The 17,054-nt window shown below is 47.6% G+C and overlaps 1 protein-coding gene across 2 annotated transcripts in view; it reads right to left on the minus strand.

Annotated features, from left to right (window-relative positions):
* Reep1 (receptor accessory protein 1) overlaps nt 1-17,054 on the minus strand; it is a 106,424-nt gene that overhangs the window by 46,113 nt on the left and 43,257 nt on the right. For both annotated transcript variants that reach the window (XM_038320435.1, XM_038320436.1), the window contains exon 2: nt 3,287-3,359. In XM_038320435.1, the coding sequence (XP_038176363.1) occupies nt 3,287-3,359 (73 nt within the window). The remainder of the gene's footprint in view (nt 1-3,286; nt 3,360-17,054) is intronic.

Here is a 17,054-nt window from a genome sequence, read left to right on the forward strand (position 1 = left end):
GAATTCTTCCCAGGGGCTGGAGAGATGGCTCAGGGGTTAAAAACACTGGCTGCTCTACCAGGGTACCCAGCACCCACATGGCAGCTCACAACTGTGTGTAACTCCAGTTCCAGGAGATCTGACACCTTCACACCAATGCATTTATGCTAAGTTAAATAAATTTAAAAGAGAGAGAGAGAACTTTTCTGAGTTGGGTCTTTGCATTATTCTGGGATAAAGAGATAGCTGGGCCATTAAGAGTACTAGCTGCCCTTCCAGAGGACCTGGGCTCAATTCCCAGCAACAACATGGTGGCTCACAACTTTCTGTAACTCAAGTCCCAGGGGATTTGATACCCTGTACTTATGGACATTCAGGTAAAACATCCATACACATAAAATAAAATAAATTTGCATTATCTAATAACCTATGTTTCTTATACATATTTTGTAAATTATAGACAATAAATATAATTTCAGATGTAAACAATTTAAAAATAATACATACTTTTTTTTGTTGTTTTTTTGAGACAGGATTTCTCTATAACTTTGAAGCCTGTCCTGGAACTAGCTCTTGTAGATCAGGCTGGCCTTGAACTCACAGAGATCCACCTACCTCTGCCTCCCAAGTGCTGGAATTAAAGGCATGCGCCACCACTGCCTGGCTGAAAAAGTATTTTTGAAAGCTAGTTTAAGAGACCACTGACTCATCCCAGGGAAAATGGTGGGAAGCGAATCTCAGGAGGGGCTGAGAAGGATGGGAGACCTGGTTTGGACAATGACAAGGGTTCTAAGGATGAAGGGGGACTGTCACCAAATGGACATGGGAACTAATGGAACTGGGTAGAGAGGAGAAGGTGGAGTCTCAGAAAAGTCCCAGGTTTTCTCCTGCACAAATGGGGTTATGAGCGCCACAGATGGGAATCATTTGGTAGAGTCTTCATCAAGAAACTCCCTAGATCAAACTGGCCTGTGGCAATGTCCACAGGTGATGGTCTTGACTGCTAATTGATGTAGGAGGCTCAGCCCACCGTGGGCAGTCCCATTCCCTAGGCTGGTGGTACTGGACTAGATAAGGGAGTTAGCCGAGAGGGAGCCTAATGGCCCATCAAAGCAGCACTCTCCATGGATTCTGCTGCACTTCCTTGGCTGTGAGTGAATTTCTTGGTTAGAGGCACTGCTGCGTGACTAGCAAGCAGGCCTACCTTTAAGATCCTACTTGAGTTCCTGTCCTGGGTTCTGCCAGTGATGGACAGGGACCTAGAAATATAAGCCAAATTCTTTCCTCCCCAAAGTGCTTTCATTTTTTTTTAAAAAAAATTTTAATCTGTCTCTGTCTTTGTGTCTCTGTGTGTGTGACACACACACACACACACACACACACACACACAGAGAGAGAGAGAGAGAGAGAGAGAGAGAGAGAGAGAGAGAGGGAGCAGGCTAGCATGTGAGAACAGAGGAGGGAGGCAGGTCTCCCCTGGTACTGCCCAGCTCCTGTCTCCCAATGCCATTTTTACCCAGAAACCTCGAATCCTAACTCCCAAGCTTTCCCACAGGGGGACAGTGTGCACGCGCCAGCCAACACAGACAGCTGTTCTGCTTGTCGGTTGGTTTTCACTCTAAATTAATGAATCACCATTCTGGTCATTCGTCGGGCTCCTGTGAGTTTAGTCAGCGCATAACAATTTACCAGGGTTTGATCTCTCCCAGCAGGCTGAGAACGTGCTCAGCCACCCCGCATCTCCCCTCCCCCGCTTTGCAGAGGCTCAGCCCTCGCACTGCAGAGACCACAGTAAGGCCTCCCTGCCTGGCACAGCTGCTGAACACCACAGGTGGGAAGGGGTCAGGAGGGGCAGGGCTGGAAGAAGCTGCCTACTGCTTTAGCCTGGACTGTGTCAATTGAGAATCAGGAGCCTCTGTGTTTGCAACTTCCCCGCTATTTATAGTGTGCACATGGAGCGTCCTCACACATACCGGAGACTGAAGAAGTAACTCCAGAAGTTACGGGCTCTGGATTCCCTGGTAGACGGAGCTGAAGCAAGTAGTTCTGGTAAACTGGGGAAAGGGGGCTGAGCTTTGGCTGCAGCTGATCTGGGGGTGTACATCATAAAGACCTCTTGGGAAATCCATGAGAATAGGACTTCCAAGCTAGCTCTGAATTAAGATTTTACTTTTCTTTTTTCGTGTGTGTGTGTGTGTGTGTGTGTGTGTGTGTGTGTGTTCTTGTGTGTGCAAATGCCTGCGGAGGTCATGAGCCTCCCCAAATGGGTGCTGGGATCTGAACCCTGGTTCTTTGTGAGAGCAGCAATATTCTTAACTATTGAGCCATCTCTCCAGTCTTGAATTATCTTTTTACCTACACCCCAGGATGACCAGGGTAATGCTGGGGGCACCCAACATTAATGATTGCCATCTTCTAAACAATGCGTCCTCCTGACCCCAAACTTGTCAAGTAACATCTTTTAAGAGGAAGAGGGATTGTCACCACCTGGTTAGAAGATTACCTGAGGTTCTTGGAGGTGTAAGCCACTTGTCTAACATATAATTAGCACCAATAAATTTCAGAGCTAGGACTTGGTAAACGGGTCTCTTTAGGACCAAACTCACATTGCTTGCACTCTGACCTGGGTTAGTCCCCTACAAGGGAAAGGACATTGCAGTCACATCCTTCATTCCACACCTGCTTGGTCAATCGGGTGGCTAAACAGGAGGTGTCTGGGATCACCAGAAATGATGTGTGCAGCACCCAAACCACCCAACAGTAATGATGGCAATCCTCTAACCAGGGAGTCCTCCTGATCCCGCTGCCATGTGCTCTCTGCAAGGTGCCAAAGGGAGATAATTGGGAGCACCTTACCCTCAGAGAGCTTATACATCAACAAGGTTAAATTGCAGATGCTGGAAGACAGCCTGGAAGGGGGTCAGAACTGGAGAGCCAGGAAAAAGCCAGGTCAGCTGGCTTCACAGACCTGTGCACCTCTCAGTGCCAGACAGTGGTCTGCGGTCTGCAGCATTTCCCAGACAGGGAAACCCAGTCTGGAGAGAAAAAGTCACCATGGCTCTTGGCCTCCAGTTCCAGAAGCAATTTCCTCTCATACTTCTCTGCGTCCCTCACGTCAACACTTAGGGTCTAGACAGGGGGCAGTTTTGGAAGGGGACAGGACTTTCAAGAAGTCACATGAGAAGAAGGGCAACAAGGGGCTCTCTCCTGTCACCAGTACCTGTTCCAAAGGAATATCTTCCTCTACCACAACTTCACACTCAGCCACTCACCCCATCAGCCACCCCAGACGAGAGACTCTACTTACATATTCTTTAATGTCCTTGGACTTCACAGCCTTGTAGGAATAATATGCAGGATAGAGGGTGCCAAATATAAGCCTGGAGAGGAAAGACAGAGGAAGAAAGAAGAGCCGTCATTTTCCCCATGCTGTGTAATGGGAAACTTATATCAATTCCAGGGACTGTGCTCTGCATCAGGAAAACGAATCCCCTGAAGGGTTTCTGTCTTAAGAAACACCTTCTCCTGAGATGGCTCACCCACACACTTCCTTCTGCTTTGGTTTAGGCAACATGGAAGGGTGATTTGGTGTTCTGGAGGTCAAGATGGGTGGGGACATCTGAGCTGAGCAGCCAAGGCGCTATCCAAGGCCGCCTTCCTTTCCTCACGTGGAGCCCATCAGCAGCTCCTCAAGCCTATAATCACTGGCTTTGACCTCAGCATCCTCTCAGCCAGAATAAGCTTATATAAAACTCACAGATCTAATCAGGTCGAGCTCTCCTCCCATCAGCGTGTCTCCACTCTGCCTTCACTTCCATGTCACCCTTAAGATGCAAGTAAACAGTACACCAGCTGGCTGGCTGCATTTCCGCTCTCACTAGGGTCAGCATGCAATTAACTCTCAGACCTGCAGCTGAGATCAGTCTTGAAGGGAAAGCTCTACCTGCCCCTACTCTCTACCTTACCTTCATCAATGCTGTTTTCTTCTGGAATCCCCCTCTCCATTTTTTTTTTTTTGATTAATACCTACTCATTCATCAATCCCAGCTCCCGCATGATTTCCTGGGCACCTCGCTGACCTCCTGGGTTAGGTCAACCTTCCCCACTGGATGCTCTCAGCACCAAGTACATATTATCAAGGTGATCTTTTTCTACTCCTTGGTGCTTGGGCTGACAGCCATCTCACCAGTGATCTGTAAATGTCCCCGAGGGCTGAGAACACTTTTTGAAGGAAAGGGACCACAGGGGCTGATTATTTGGCCCAGGATGACCTCAACCTAAGAATGTTCTTAGCTCAACCTCCTAGTATTGGGACTACAGGCTGCAACACTATGACCCAGAACAGGGGTTTTAAAAGTTACATTTATTGGGGGCTGGAGAGATGGCTCAGCGGTTAAGAGCACCGACTGTTCTTCCAGAGGACCTGGGTTCAATTCCCAGCACCCACATGGCAGCTCACAACTGTCTGAAGACCCAGTTCCGGGGGATCTGACACCTTCACACCAATGCACATAAAATAAAGTTAAATAAACTATAATAAATATTTTAAAAAATTACATTTATTCATTTGTGTATGTATAAGTATTCATATGGATGTAATAGCACACGTGTGGAGGTCAGAGGACAGACAACTTGTGGAGTGAGTACCCTCCTTCTACAGTGTAAGTCCCAGGGACTGAACTCAGGTCATCAGGTTTGGCAGAAGACACCTGTACACATTGAGTCATTTTATCAGCTCAATATATATTCATGCTTTTGAGATGGGGTCTCTTGATGTGGCTCTGGCTGGCCTGCAAGTTTCTATGCAGACCAGGTTGGCCTCAAACTCAGAGTTCTGGCAAAGGTGTGCACCACCACACACAGGTATTTATTTATTTCTTTATTATTGTAGAAAGAAGGGTTTATCTGGGCTTACAGTTACAGAGGGGGAGTGTGGCAGCAGGCAGGCAGGCCTGGTGGCTGGAGCAGCAGCTGCATATGTGTGTGTGTGTACATGTATATATATATATATGTATATATATAAAATTTAACTTCATATTTTTGCCCAAATGACAACGGTCACTTGCAACTGTCACCTCAGTGCAAGCTGACCTGGGTACAGAAGCCACCCAGTTTCAGGTCTTACAGGAGCTGGAAACCTCAGACAGAACGTGTGTGTGTGTGTGTGTGTGTGTGTGTGTCCCTTCAAGGAACCTGCCTTATTAGAAAAAAAAATACCATGCTGAGGATCCCAAAGTCGGTGCCCATTAGACATTCAGAAGTCATAGAGAGAAGATACACAATTAACCTAGCAGGGGGCAGCTTTATCAGGAGCACTGTGGCTGGGGGACACCAATGTCCACAGAAAACAGAAATAACAGAAACAGGTCAATTCTGTCACTGAGGAGATAGGTGTGTGTGTGTGTGTGTGTGTGTGTGTGTGTGTGTGTGTGTGTGCGTGCGCAAATGCCTGTTTCAAGTACTTTACAAGTCTTATATATCCTAGACTTCCCTATCTGAGGACCCCCATCATGCACAGCCCAGTTCTCAGAGAGGCTGGCTGCTTGCTTGCCCAGAGTCTCATAATCATTAAGGAAGGGAGTAAAGCAGGCCAGACAGACTGGCCTCCTATGATTGATTTCCTGTCACCACCACTAGCTGAGATGAGAGGCATGAGAAGGCAGATAGCAAGAAAAAGGGACAAAAGTAGGTTGAAAGGGAGAGAAAGAGTAAGGGTGGTGGTGGGAGAGAGAGAATTTAAGACGGGGAAGGTGATGCTGGGCATGGGATGATGCTGGGCACTGGGTGATGCTGGGTATGGGGGTGATGCTGGGCATGGGATGATGCTGGGCACTGGGTGATGCTGGGTACTGGGGCTGCTGGGCATGGGGTGATGCTGGGCATGGGGTGATACTGGGCATGGGGTGATACTGGGCATGGGGGTGATGCGGGGTACTGGGTGATGCTGGGCATGGGGTGATTCTGGGCATGGGGGTGATGCTGGGCATGGGGTGATGCTGGGCATGGGGGTGATGCTGGGCATGGGGTGATTCTGGTCATGGGGGTGATGCTGGGCATGGGGTGATGCCTGGGCATGGGGGTGATGCTGGGCATGGGGGTGATGCTGGGTACTGGGGGATGCTGGGCATGGGGTGATACTGGGCATGGGGTGATGCTGGGCATGGGCTGATGCTGGGCAGGGAGGGGAATAACTGCAGTTCTAGCATGCAGGAGACAGAGGCAGGAAGATTTTACTGAAAGATGGAGGTCAGTCTGGTCTAGAGAGTGTATTAGGCCAGCCAAGCTTACATAGCAAGACCCTGTTTCAGAACACAAAACAGGGCAGGGTGAGGGTGGCTCCAAGCCTGATGACCTGAGTTTGATCCCCGGGGCCCAAGTGGTAGAAGAAAATAACTGACTCTTCCTATTGTCCCGTGACTTCTACACATGCTCCATGGTAGCCGCGTACCCACCCACCCCACACTAAATAAGTAAATAAATGTGATTTAAAAAAAAGAAGAAGCTGGGGTCAAGGTGTGTGGCCTGGCCCGAGGGGCACAGGTGACCCTGTGAAGAAGGTCTCCCCCCACCACTCTGTCCCTCATGACCTGCCCCACTCCCAAGCAGTTCTGGTAATTAGAGGACACTTCCTTCTTAGCCGAGGCCTTCCTGCCTTTGTTATTGTCCCCCCACCCCCCAGACCAGGCTCCTCTCCCTGTCCTGTCAAAGTTCCCTGCATTTTTTATTCCTCATCTTTATCCAAAACACTTAGGTTGTATTTTCAGGGCTGTCTCTCCCACAAGGTGGGAAGTTCCACAGAGTCAGGGCTCGTGTCTGCTTTATTTGTAGCTGCATCCCCGTTCTTGGCCATGGAGACATCCAAATCAGCATCCTCCAGGGGACACCTATGACCTTGGACGAGGTCTGGGCAACAAGGTGTACACCAGGCAGCACCAGGCTGAATCAGCAAGGCCTCGGGCACAATGCCAGCAATTCTGGGGAAATAACAGGCAGCTCCTGGGGCACAGATGCCATGGTTATTAGCCATGTCTGCCAGGCTAGTTTCCAGCCCTTTCAGAGGCAGCAGATAAACAGTGTAAGATGAATCCAGGGTCCTATTGAGTGGCACCTCTGTGAACTCCAGTGGGCTGGAGTACCTTCTTAGTGGTCAGAGCTGAAACGCTCACAGGGCACCTAGCCAGGGAGGCCTGGGCTCCGACAGCCATTGTGTCTTTTTGGTCATGAACTGGTAATCAGCAGCCCCTGGCTTTGCCCTGTTTGACAACAGAGCTCCCTCCATGAACACATTTACATTTGAGTCTCTGCTCACTCAAGACCTCCCCAGGGAAGAGAGACTGGTATTAAAACGGCTAGTTCTCAAGAAGTAATGAATGGAGCCAGTCCAGGCTGGAGGGATTTGGCATTTATGTCTGTTTAAACCAGATGAACATTCTGAAGAGTTTTCACAGGGGAGGGGGGATGACAGGGGAGCAAACCTAAGACCTGTGCCTCCCAGACAAGGGCTCTCTCTACCACTGAGCTACCCCCTCGGAACTTTATGTCGTTCAAGAACAAATGCCTCGCAAAAAGAACATCTTCCAATGATCCATCTGCCCACATCCCCACTTCACAGCCGCCCCACCCCACCAGCTTTCAGCTTAGAGTCCCAGGCGCTTTCCTAAGGAGCCAAGTGGCCAGCCAATCTTCACCTTCCCAGCAGCTCTTTCTGCTGCCTGAGTCTTAGGGTAAGATCTCCTCTCAACCTCACAAGTTTTTGTTTTCCTTGATGGAACCCCTCTAATCCTTTAAGAACAATCTCAACAAAGCCAATTTCAGTGAACCTGGTCACTCCTGCCCCCAGAAGCTTCTCCATGCTCTAGTTTTGTTTGGTTTTTGAGACAGCATCTCGTGTTTGCCAAGATCGACATTCACATTCACTCTGTAGCTAAGGATGACCCTGACCTTCTGACCTTCCTGCTTCTACCCCGAGTGCTAGGAGCACCGGCTTGCATCCCAGGCTCTGTTTGCATGGTGCTGGGATAAACTCAGGGCTTCATGAACCTATCTGAGCTCTTGACCCACTGAGCTACCTCCTCCACCTTGGCACTGCTTTGTAAAATCTTTCTTTTACACAGTGTCTTCTGTAGCTCAGGCAGGCCTTAGACTTGCTGTGCAGTAGCCAGAGGTCGTCTTGAAACTCCTGCTACCGCTGAGGACACCTCCACTTCTCAAGTGCTGCGATTACGGTGTGTGCCACCCTGCTCAGCTTAGTTTGTGGCTTTTCTATGAGTTTAGGCCGTGTTGTTATTTTTTTAGAATCTACACCCTTGCCCCCACCCCTCCCAACTCCATATGCTTTACTTGTCTTCTTCCTTTTTAAAGAACCCATCCAGTTTTGAGCTGCCCCATAGACTCCTGGGAGTGGGGTCATCCACTGGAGCTCCGTCTACCTACCAGGGACCACACCCTTAAAGAAATTCAGTCTCCCTCCCCTAAGAGCGTCAACTGTCAACGCGACTCCAGCTGGGGGTGGGGGCTCCTGAGTCCCTCCCCACTCTACGCTGGGATGTTTACTTGATCTTGTGCCAGTCATATGCAGGGAACCACAGCTGCTGTGAGCTAAGGAGTGATGCTGTCTTGGCATGTTCCAGAGGACATGGTTTCACGTAAACCCCTCTCCCCTTACAATCCCCCTTCCTCCAGTCTTGGAGAAAAGGATGTGACAGAGATGTCCCATTTATCAGTCCTTGATTTTATTTTTTTAAAGATTTGTGTATTTTTATTTTATGTGTATGAGTCTGCATGTATGCATGTGTCTGCTCATGCAACTGGTACCCGTGGAAGCCAGAAGAGGGCGCCAGAGCTGTCAGAAACTGGAGTTATGGATGGTTGTGAGCCACTGTGAGGGTGCTGGGAGCTAAACCTTGGTCTTCTGCAAGAGTAGTCAGTGCTTTTAACGCTGAACCATGACTCCAGCTCCAGAAGCCGTAGATTTTTGAGACAGGGTCTAGCCACATAGGTCCAGGTTGGTCTCAAAGACATGATCCTCTTACCCTGGTGCCATCCAGGAAGCAGAGGGAACCAGAGAGAAGCCCAGAACAAGGTATGAATCATCAAGGACATCCTCACCTTGATCTAGCTCTCCTAACAAGGTTCCTCCATAAAAATGCCCATCACCTCCCAATGACCAACAAAATTGATTAGGTTAGAGCCTTACAACCCCTTCGGCTTCACAACCCCACTAGCGGGGGGACCTAGCCCTCAACTATGAAACATTTTGTTGAGAAGGCACTTACACATCCACAACATGACAGAATGGTGGAACATTGTGTGACAATGCACCAGCATCTTCCACTGGGTTCTCGGGAAATCTTACTGCAGCAGCTTGTATCAACTTTCTACTTCTTTCCTTGCAACAGAGTTCTAATGCTACCTGTTCTTCGGCCCCAGAACAATATCATCAGATTGAAATTCTGGCCAATCTGATGGGGTAATGAAACGGTTGCCGTGTTTGAAATTTCCTCAGATAATATGCCAATAAGAAGCTGCTTTTAACTGCCTTGCTCACAGTCCTCAGTAAAGTTACCTTTCTAGAGACTTAAAAAAAAAAGGAATTCTGAATTCTGAGCACTAGATATTTCCTTGGATATATATACATTATAAATATTTTTCCCCAACATCAACTCTAGGACCTGACCTCCTATTGTCTGTTTGTTGTCCAAAAAATTGGGTATTTTATATGAATGAATACACTCCTTTTTGACACATTATATTTTGCATATTTTAAGAAGGCCCTGGCCACATTTTCTTACAAAAGTTTTTAAACCTTTTGAGGCTGGACAGATAGCTCAATTGGTAAAATGCTTGCTATACAAGATAAGGACCTGAGTTTGGATCCCCAACCATGTAAAAGCTGGACGTGAGGCGGAAAGGTGGCTTAACAGTTAAGAGTCATGGAGCTCTTGGCCAAGGACCCAAGTTCAGTTCCCAGACCCACATTCAGGTGGCTCACAGTGGCCTATAACTATAGCTCCAGAGGATCTGTTGTAGCCATTGTCACCCTGAAATCACATACCTATATCCCACATCACAATACACATAATCAAAAATAAATCTTAAAAAATATTAAAGCTGGATATGGGCAGTGTCACACAGTAATGCAATTGCTGAAGAGGGCAGAGGCAGGAGGATAGCCAGATCACAAAGCCCCACAGTTCAGTGAGAGACTCTAAGTCAAAAAATAAGAAGACTTTTGGGTACTACATGCATATACACGTGTACCATGCACATGCAAATATTACACACATATGAAAACACATGTATCCATACAAACGTGAAAACAAGAAAACACACAAGCCGGGCGGGGTGGCACACGCCTTTAATCCCCAGCACTAGGAGGCAGAGGCAGACGGATCTCTGTGAGTTCGAGGCCAGCCTGGTCTACAAGAGCTAGTTCCAGGACAGGCTCCAAAGCCACAGAGAAACTCTGTCTGAAAACAAAAAAAACAAAAAAAAACCAAACAAAAAAAACCACACAAATGTGCACATACCTGAACACAGGCTTGCACACACAAACATGTGCCCACATGCAAATGTGCAAACATGCAAACTGCACACACAAACATTTTAAACGCTTGTTTTTTCCACTATTAGATTTTAACTCATCTGGATTTTATTTTCTATGTGACATGAATTATGGATTCAATGTTATTCTTTTTGCACATTTGCCTGAACACTTTCTCACTGGTGTGCAACGCTACCCTGTCAAACATAAAGGTTTTGACATGCTAGAGTATTATCGCTCAGCACTCTGGTCTGTTCCACTGATCTGCTGTCTAACAGAGCATCTTAATAACAACAACAACCATGAACTTGATAAACAATGCTTTAGAATAAATCCCGATAGTCTTAAAACTTTCCTGGCTATTCTTGACTCTTTGTGTTTCTACATAAGCTTGCATTGTCTCTGTGTGTGCATCCTCCTGTCATGGATGCCTATGGAGAGCAAAGAAAATTCTCAGGAGGGGATTCTCCCCTCCATCATGCTGATACTGGAGGATCAAACTCAAGACAACAGACTTGGCGACCAGTCCCTTTCCTTGCTGAACTATCTCACAGACCCAAGACAGTTCATTTTTTAAGTTAGATTTCTCATTGGTTATTAATGATATACACGAATGCTATTGTTTTTCCAAGCCAGTCTCAGGACTACTTACTTAGTTACAATAATAAAAACTGGATTATAAAGTGCATTATGGAAACAAAAGAAGCAAGCTCAAATGGTAACACGTGGCACAACCCACTAACATACTCTTCTGAAAGCGGAACACTACAAGAACAAAACCATTTCCATGGTTGCCAGGGTTGCTAGCTCACAGAGGGTGACTACAGAGCTGTGTGAGCAACTTCAGGGACCTTGACTCTGGCAGTGTTTATTCAATTTTATGAGCTCCTAATACTTAGATTTGAATTCGCACTGAAAACACCCCTCGCCAAGAAGGGTGGGTGCATTTTACTAACTTGGCCTCCATAAACACAACTTGGCACTCAAAAACACAAAAGTTGCAAGTAATCATGATTAATTTTAATTCATGGCAGAGTAAAATTCCATTGCATGCATGAACCCACCTTTCCTTATTTACTCCTCTAATGATGGCTCTTAGGCGGCTTCCATCCTGCTGTGGTGAGCAGGTCCGTGGTAAGCAAGGATGAGATGGTGTCTTGTGATAGGACTTGGATTCCTCTGAGTATGTGCCCAGGAGTGGTGTAGCTGGGTCATATGGTAGGCGTCTATTTTTAGTTTTTTAGAAACTTCCATACTAACAGCTGCACAATGAATACTCACTCTACAGATTGAGGTATCTCCCCAGCATGTGTCTAAATCATAAACTAGATAGAAAGGGGAGGGGACGTGAGAATAAAAAGGTCTCAAAGCAGGATTGGAGAGGGGGAAGAAGACCACAGAAATGCACGTGACATGGAAGAGGAGCAGGGGCTACCCTATTCTAGGGGGGCCACAGGAAGGAGGGGGGTTGGGGAGAGATCAACAGCATGAAAAATGCATGAGGGTGCTCTGAGGGAACCCGCTGGTTTTGTACAAGCAACCTAAAACCCAAAACCACAAACACTTCGGGTGAATTCATGCCCATCAGTGAACTGTGTGTGCATAGCTCTAAAATGGAGAAAGCTGACTTTACGTCCGCCTCCACACTGAGACAATCAGGATATGGTGATGTCAGAGAGCCCAGGAGTGACAAAGCAAAACTCACAAAACCTGCGCTGCATCTCCAAGGCACAGCAGCACTGAGTCCTGAGAGTCTCAGGCACATGATAAGACTGAAACCCCGGTCTTTCCCACACCTCTGCAGGGAACATTCTTACTCATCATGAGCACCCAGAAGCTACTGCTCCACAGAGCTGCTCTGAGCATAGCGCCTCAGCTTCCCACCACACAGAGAGCCACCTGGGCTTGGTTGCCGTGGTCCCAACCCTTGGGCTTCTACAGGAAAGCAGCAGGCCTGGTTCCCTGTGTATTTGGCTCTCCAGAGAGTTGTGTGTGGCTTGTTTACTACACATGAGAAGCTTGATAGGCATATTTATCAACAAGCATAATCTCTAACCTTCATTGAAGTCAGGTACTATTGTTTTTTCTCATAAGAAGACAGGTGAAAACACTAGAATTTAGTGAATTCAAATAATTCCACAATTAGGCAGGGCGCCAGACCTCTAACCTGATGGTGGTGACTCCACTGCCTATTCCTTACCGCTATGACATATGCCCTTTCCGACTCCACACTGTAGAGTACAGCATCTGCCAGTGGTCCCTGAGTGAAGGAAGGCGTAGGAGGAAGGGGGGAGAATGTGGGGCTTGAGGGACAGCTCAATGGTAACAGCACTGGCTGCTCTTGGACAGAATATAGGTTTGGCTTCCAGCACCCAAATCAAAGTGTTTGACAATCACCGGTGACTCTAATTCGAGGGGATCTGACACCTTCCTCTGGCTTCTTCTGGTACCTGTGCTTATGTGGTGCACACCACACTAAGGTGTACACTCAGACACACACACACACACCACAACCAGACACATACACACAGATAAGCAGATACACACAGATACACACACACCACACACACACACAACACACATCTTTAAAATAAAAAAAAAAACCAGCCAAGGGGAGAGTATTGCCAATTATCTTTACCAACTATCTTGTTTAACACAAGTCTTTGTGGTCCTGTGTTAAATATTAATTTCTTGGCAATACACAGCAGTATGGCTACAGGGTCTAAGCACATGAATGGTCGCCCAAGTGAGCTGCTTTCTCAGGCTGAACTGATCTTGGCAGAAAAGAGGGAATGTCACTGCTCACCTTGGCGTGTGCTTCTTCTGCAGCCCCATCTGCAGCCCCTCCTTCTCCCAGCGTTCCAAGTGCCTGTTTCTCTCTGCAGATCTTCACTGACTGAAGGACACACACATCCCCTAGCTATCCCTGTCATGCACTGTGTTGGCTATCTGTCCCTTTGATCTGGGTGACAGCCTCTAAGACACTAAAATGACGGAGGTTCCTTTCCCCATCTACGAAGGAAAACGCGAGCTACAGAGTGACCAGGGAGTTGCTAAGACCTTTCCCAGTCCGGTAAGAGCGAAACCTTTCATCTCCAAGGCCTGTGCAGCCTTTCTGAGAGAGAGGAAGTCATTTCGCAGAGCTATGCGCGTTGTGTCTAAAGGAAAAAAAAAAAACACCACATTTAAATTGGATTATGGAAAGGCTCTCAAACCAATTTAGGAAAACACAAGACTGAAAAGTCTGATGCAAGCAGGAACCAACATTCTGGAAATCCTGAATTCATGCTGTTAAACTCTATAATCCAACCCACTAAACTCCTGCTCAAATTTCTGAATCCTTTTTTTTCATTTTTTGTTTGAAATATAAATTGTAGAGAGTTCTATTCTTAAGATGCTGTTTGTGGCTAGAAAGAGGTTGGGGCTGGATGGTCAGACCTGAGTTTGTCTCTGACTCCATCAGTAACTAGTTATGAGACTGGAGGCATGTCTCTTAACTATTTTGCATCCGTTTCCTTGACTACAATGGGCAAGAACACCTACTTACAACAGTCGCTAAGAAGCTCAATGAGGAGGTTGTAGGTAAAGATTTAATAGCCCAAACAAATAGCATATGACTCACAATTACTGGTTTCTTTACTATTTCATCTCAGAAATAGTAATTTCAAATCCCTATTCTTTTAACCACAAAACCCCTTTTTCATTCAATGATTAAATCGGGAAATGGTGCGGAGGGGGGTGAAAAAAATCACTTGTCCTGTAAGCCTGACAACTTGGGTTCTCTCCAGGGCACCCATATAAAAGCTGGATATGGTGGCGTGCATGCGTAATCCTTCACGCCTACAAGATGAGCTAGAAGCACAAGGCCAGGTGGACTGCAGAGCACAGTGCAGGAAGAAAAGAACTCACATACACACATACACACACATACACACACAACACCCCTGCACACACAGATACCTGCACAAACACACATACACACCTGCATAAATACACATGCAGTTTTTAAAAAAAGGGAAAGAAAAATGAAGCATTTACTGTGTGTCCTGGGTCCCCTGATAGGGAAAGCATCCAGCAAACAGATAATTATATAAATAGCTGATTAGCAAAGATCAGCCTGGCGAATCCTGCCAGCTCTGTATTTGTTTGCTCAGATTTTTAAGAGAGAATCTCATGCTGTAGCCCAGGCTGGCCTGGAACTCACTATGCAGTCCAGGTTGGCTGTGAATTCACAGTCCTCCTCCTGCCTTGGCCACTTAATATTGGGATTACAATCATGGTCACCACACCCTCCTGGGTCTGCTCTTTGAGTGACAGCTCTATTGGCTGCCTATATCCACGCCCATTTCCCTTTCCAGATCTGAGAGCCAAAGGCGACCCCTGTTTGGGAGCAGGGGGTCCCTTGCTACCAGGACCACAGTTTATTATTCCAGAATACTTCCTCTAAGGCCCCCCACCAGGTACATATTTGGGGAGATCCCTGTCTGTGCCATTAAAGAAGGGGAGGGGAAAGTCCAGGGAGCTCACCAGATTGGACTTGTGAAGTCAGCAGATATCTGTGGGGCTTTCTAGGCATTTGTCTGCTCAGTAAGTGGCCCTCATGGCTCCCACCCAGCAGGTGCTCAGATCTAACCATCTCTTAGGTCTGCATCATATGCACAACCAGTCTGAAGGAAGGAGCCAAGGGACTGACTTTAAGGACAGCCATGGAACAGGACAAACCTTAAGGGTGCCGACAACAGGTGACACCAGATTGCTGACACCCACAGTAGCCAGGTAAAGGGTCCTCTCACACAGGAGGCAACTAAGATTTCACAGGGGTGAGTTCATTCATTTACTCGTTCATTCATTCATCCAACAGGTCCCTACTCTGTATCATGTTCAACAGAAGGTCACAGAGCTGCTAAGTTAGCTGGCTTCAAACAATCTGCCTGACTTCAAACTGCTCTTTCCAATTCCATTTGATGCTCCAAAAGGAGCAGCATCTCAGGCTGGGGAGCAGCAGGGCAACTTACACATCTAAAGACCCAGAGTATGAGACCCAAGTAGGTGCCTTCTTCATCCCTGGCTCTGAACTCTCTGAGGGCCCAGCCTTCCTCATCTCAGCACTGTTATGGTTTTGGTCCCTGTCCCTTTAAGAGACAAGCCACGCCCATTCCCTCCCCATCTGCTGAGGCAGGCTGATCTTCAGCTTCCGGCCTGAGCTTGTTCTTTTCCATCTTCCGAGGCAGCTTCACTTCTGCCTCTCTCCCCACTTCTCTGTTTCTCCCCCTCTCTCTCTCTCCCTCTCTCCCTCTCCCTCTCCCCTCTCCCTTCATAACTCCCCTGAATAAATATTCAGCCTCACTCTGTAAGTCATGTCTATCCACGTCTCTGTCTTCTGCCCGCCCGCCATGTGTCTCCCTGCCTGGGACCAGCCACTGCTGGGGGACCTGCAGCCATCTCTGCCTGGGACTGGCTGCTCCCAGAGCCCACTGCCTGCCACCACATGGGCCGCCACCACTGCTCAGGCCACTGGTCTAAGACCGGCAGCCTTCTCTGCCTGGGACTGGCTGCTCGCAGGGCCCGCTGTCTGCCGCCACATGGCCTGCTACCACCATTTGGGACTTCATAGCATTTGCTGCTTGCCTACAGCTGCCGCCTGGGACTCCGTAGCATTTTTTTTAAAAGAACACAACAAGCACTACCAGAGCTGTGTGGGGAGGAGCAACACGCGACGCAGATAACATATAAACGCACCAGCAGCACGGAAGAAGCAGACACAGAAGGCCACATGGTACAGGCCAACCTAAAATGTCCTTTTTATACTGAAAAATGCAAAGCCACAGAGATGGAAAACTCGTGCCATGCCAAAGACTGGGGATGAACTAGATTAAGGCTGTCTTTTGGGAGCCTTGTGCCTGCTCTTTCTTTCTACCGTATGCACTTAAGTGACTATACATTTGTCAAAGCTCATGGAGCTGTACAGTAAAATTAAAAGACTGATTTCACTATGTACAAATTATACCCCACTTTTCAACAGGTAAAAGGATGAGGATAAGCAAGAGTGGCTGAGACAAGCTCCAGGTGCTTCAGCAGCAGGGGGTCCGGGAGGGCGCCCCAGCAGGGATGTTCGCCAAAATGCTTCTGACCTGGGGAAGGGAATGCAGCTCACTGGCAGAAGACCAGTAACCACGGGCGGAGCTCTAGGCTCAATATTTAGCACTGCCAAACAAACAAGAGCAAACATCAATGTGTTTTCTAAACACTTTATGCCTAGGGCTGGCTCAGGGGTTAAGAGCATTTGTTGCTCTTCCAAAGGTTCCCGGCACCTGTGTCAGGCGGCTCACAACTGTCTGTCTCCAGCTCTAGGAGATCCGGTGCCTTTCTTCTGGGTACCACACATAGGTAGTATTCACACACACAGTCACACACATGTAGATTGAAAAGAGAAAAATCTCATGAAACCCTGAACATAGACTAAGAATAGAATGTTCCCGAGGAGGTGGACCCAAGTGGGATCCTAGAAAGGCAGAGAGAGGTAACCAGAGTG

The sequence above is a fragment of the Arvicola amphibius genome, chromosome 2, assembly GCF_903992535.2.
Source record: "Arvicola amphibius chromosome 2, mArvAmp1.2, whole genome shotgun sequence".
Taxonomy (NCBI): Eukaryota; Metazoa; Chordata; class Mammalia; order Rodentia; family Cricetidae; genus Arvicola; species Arvicola amphibius.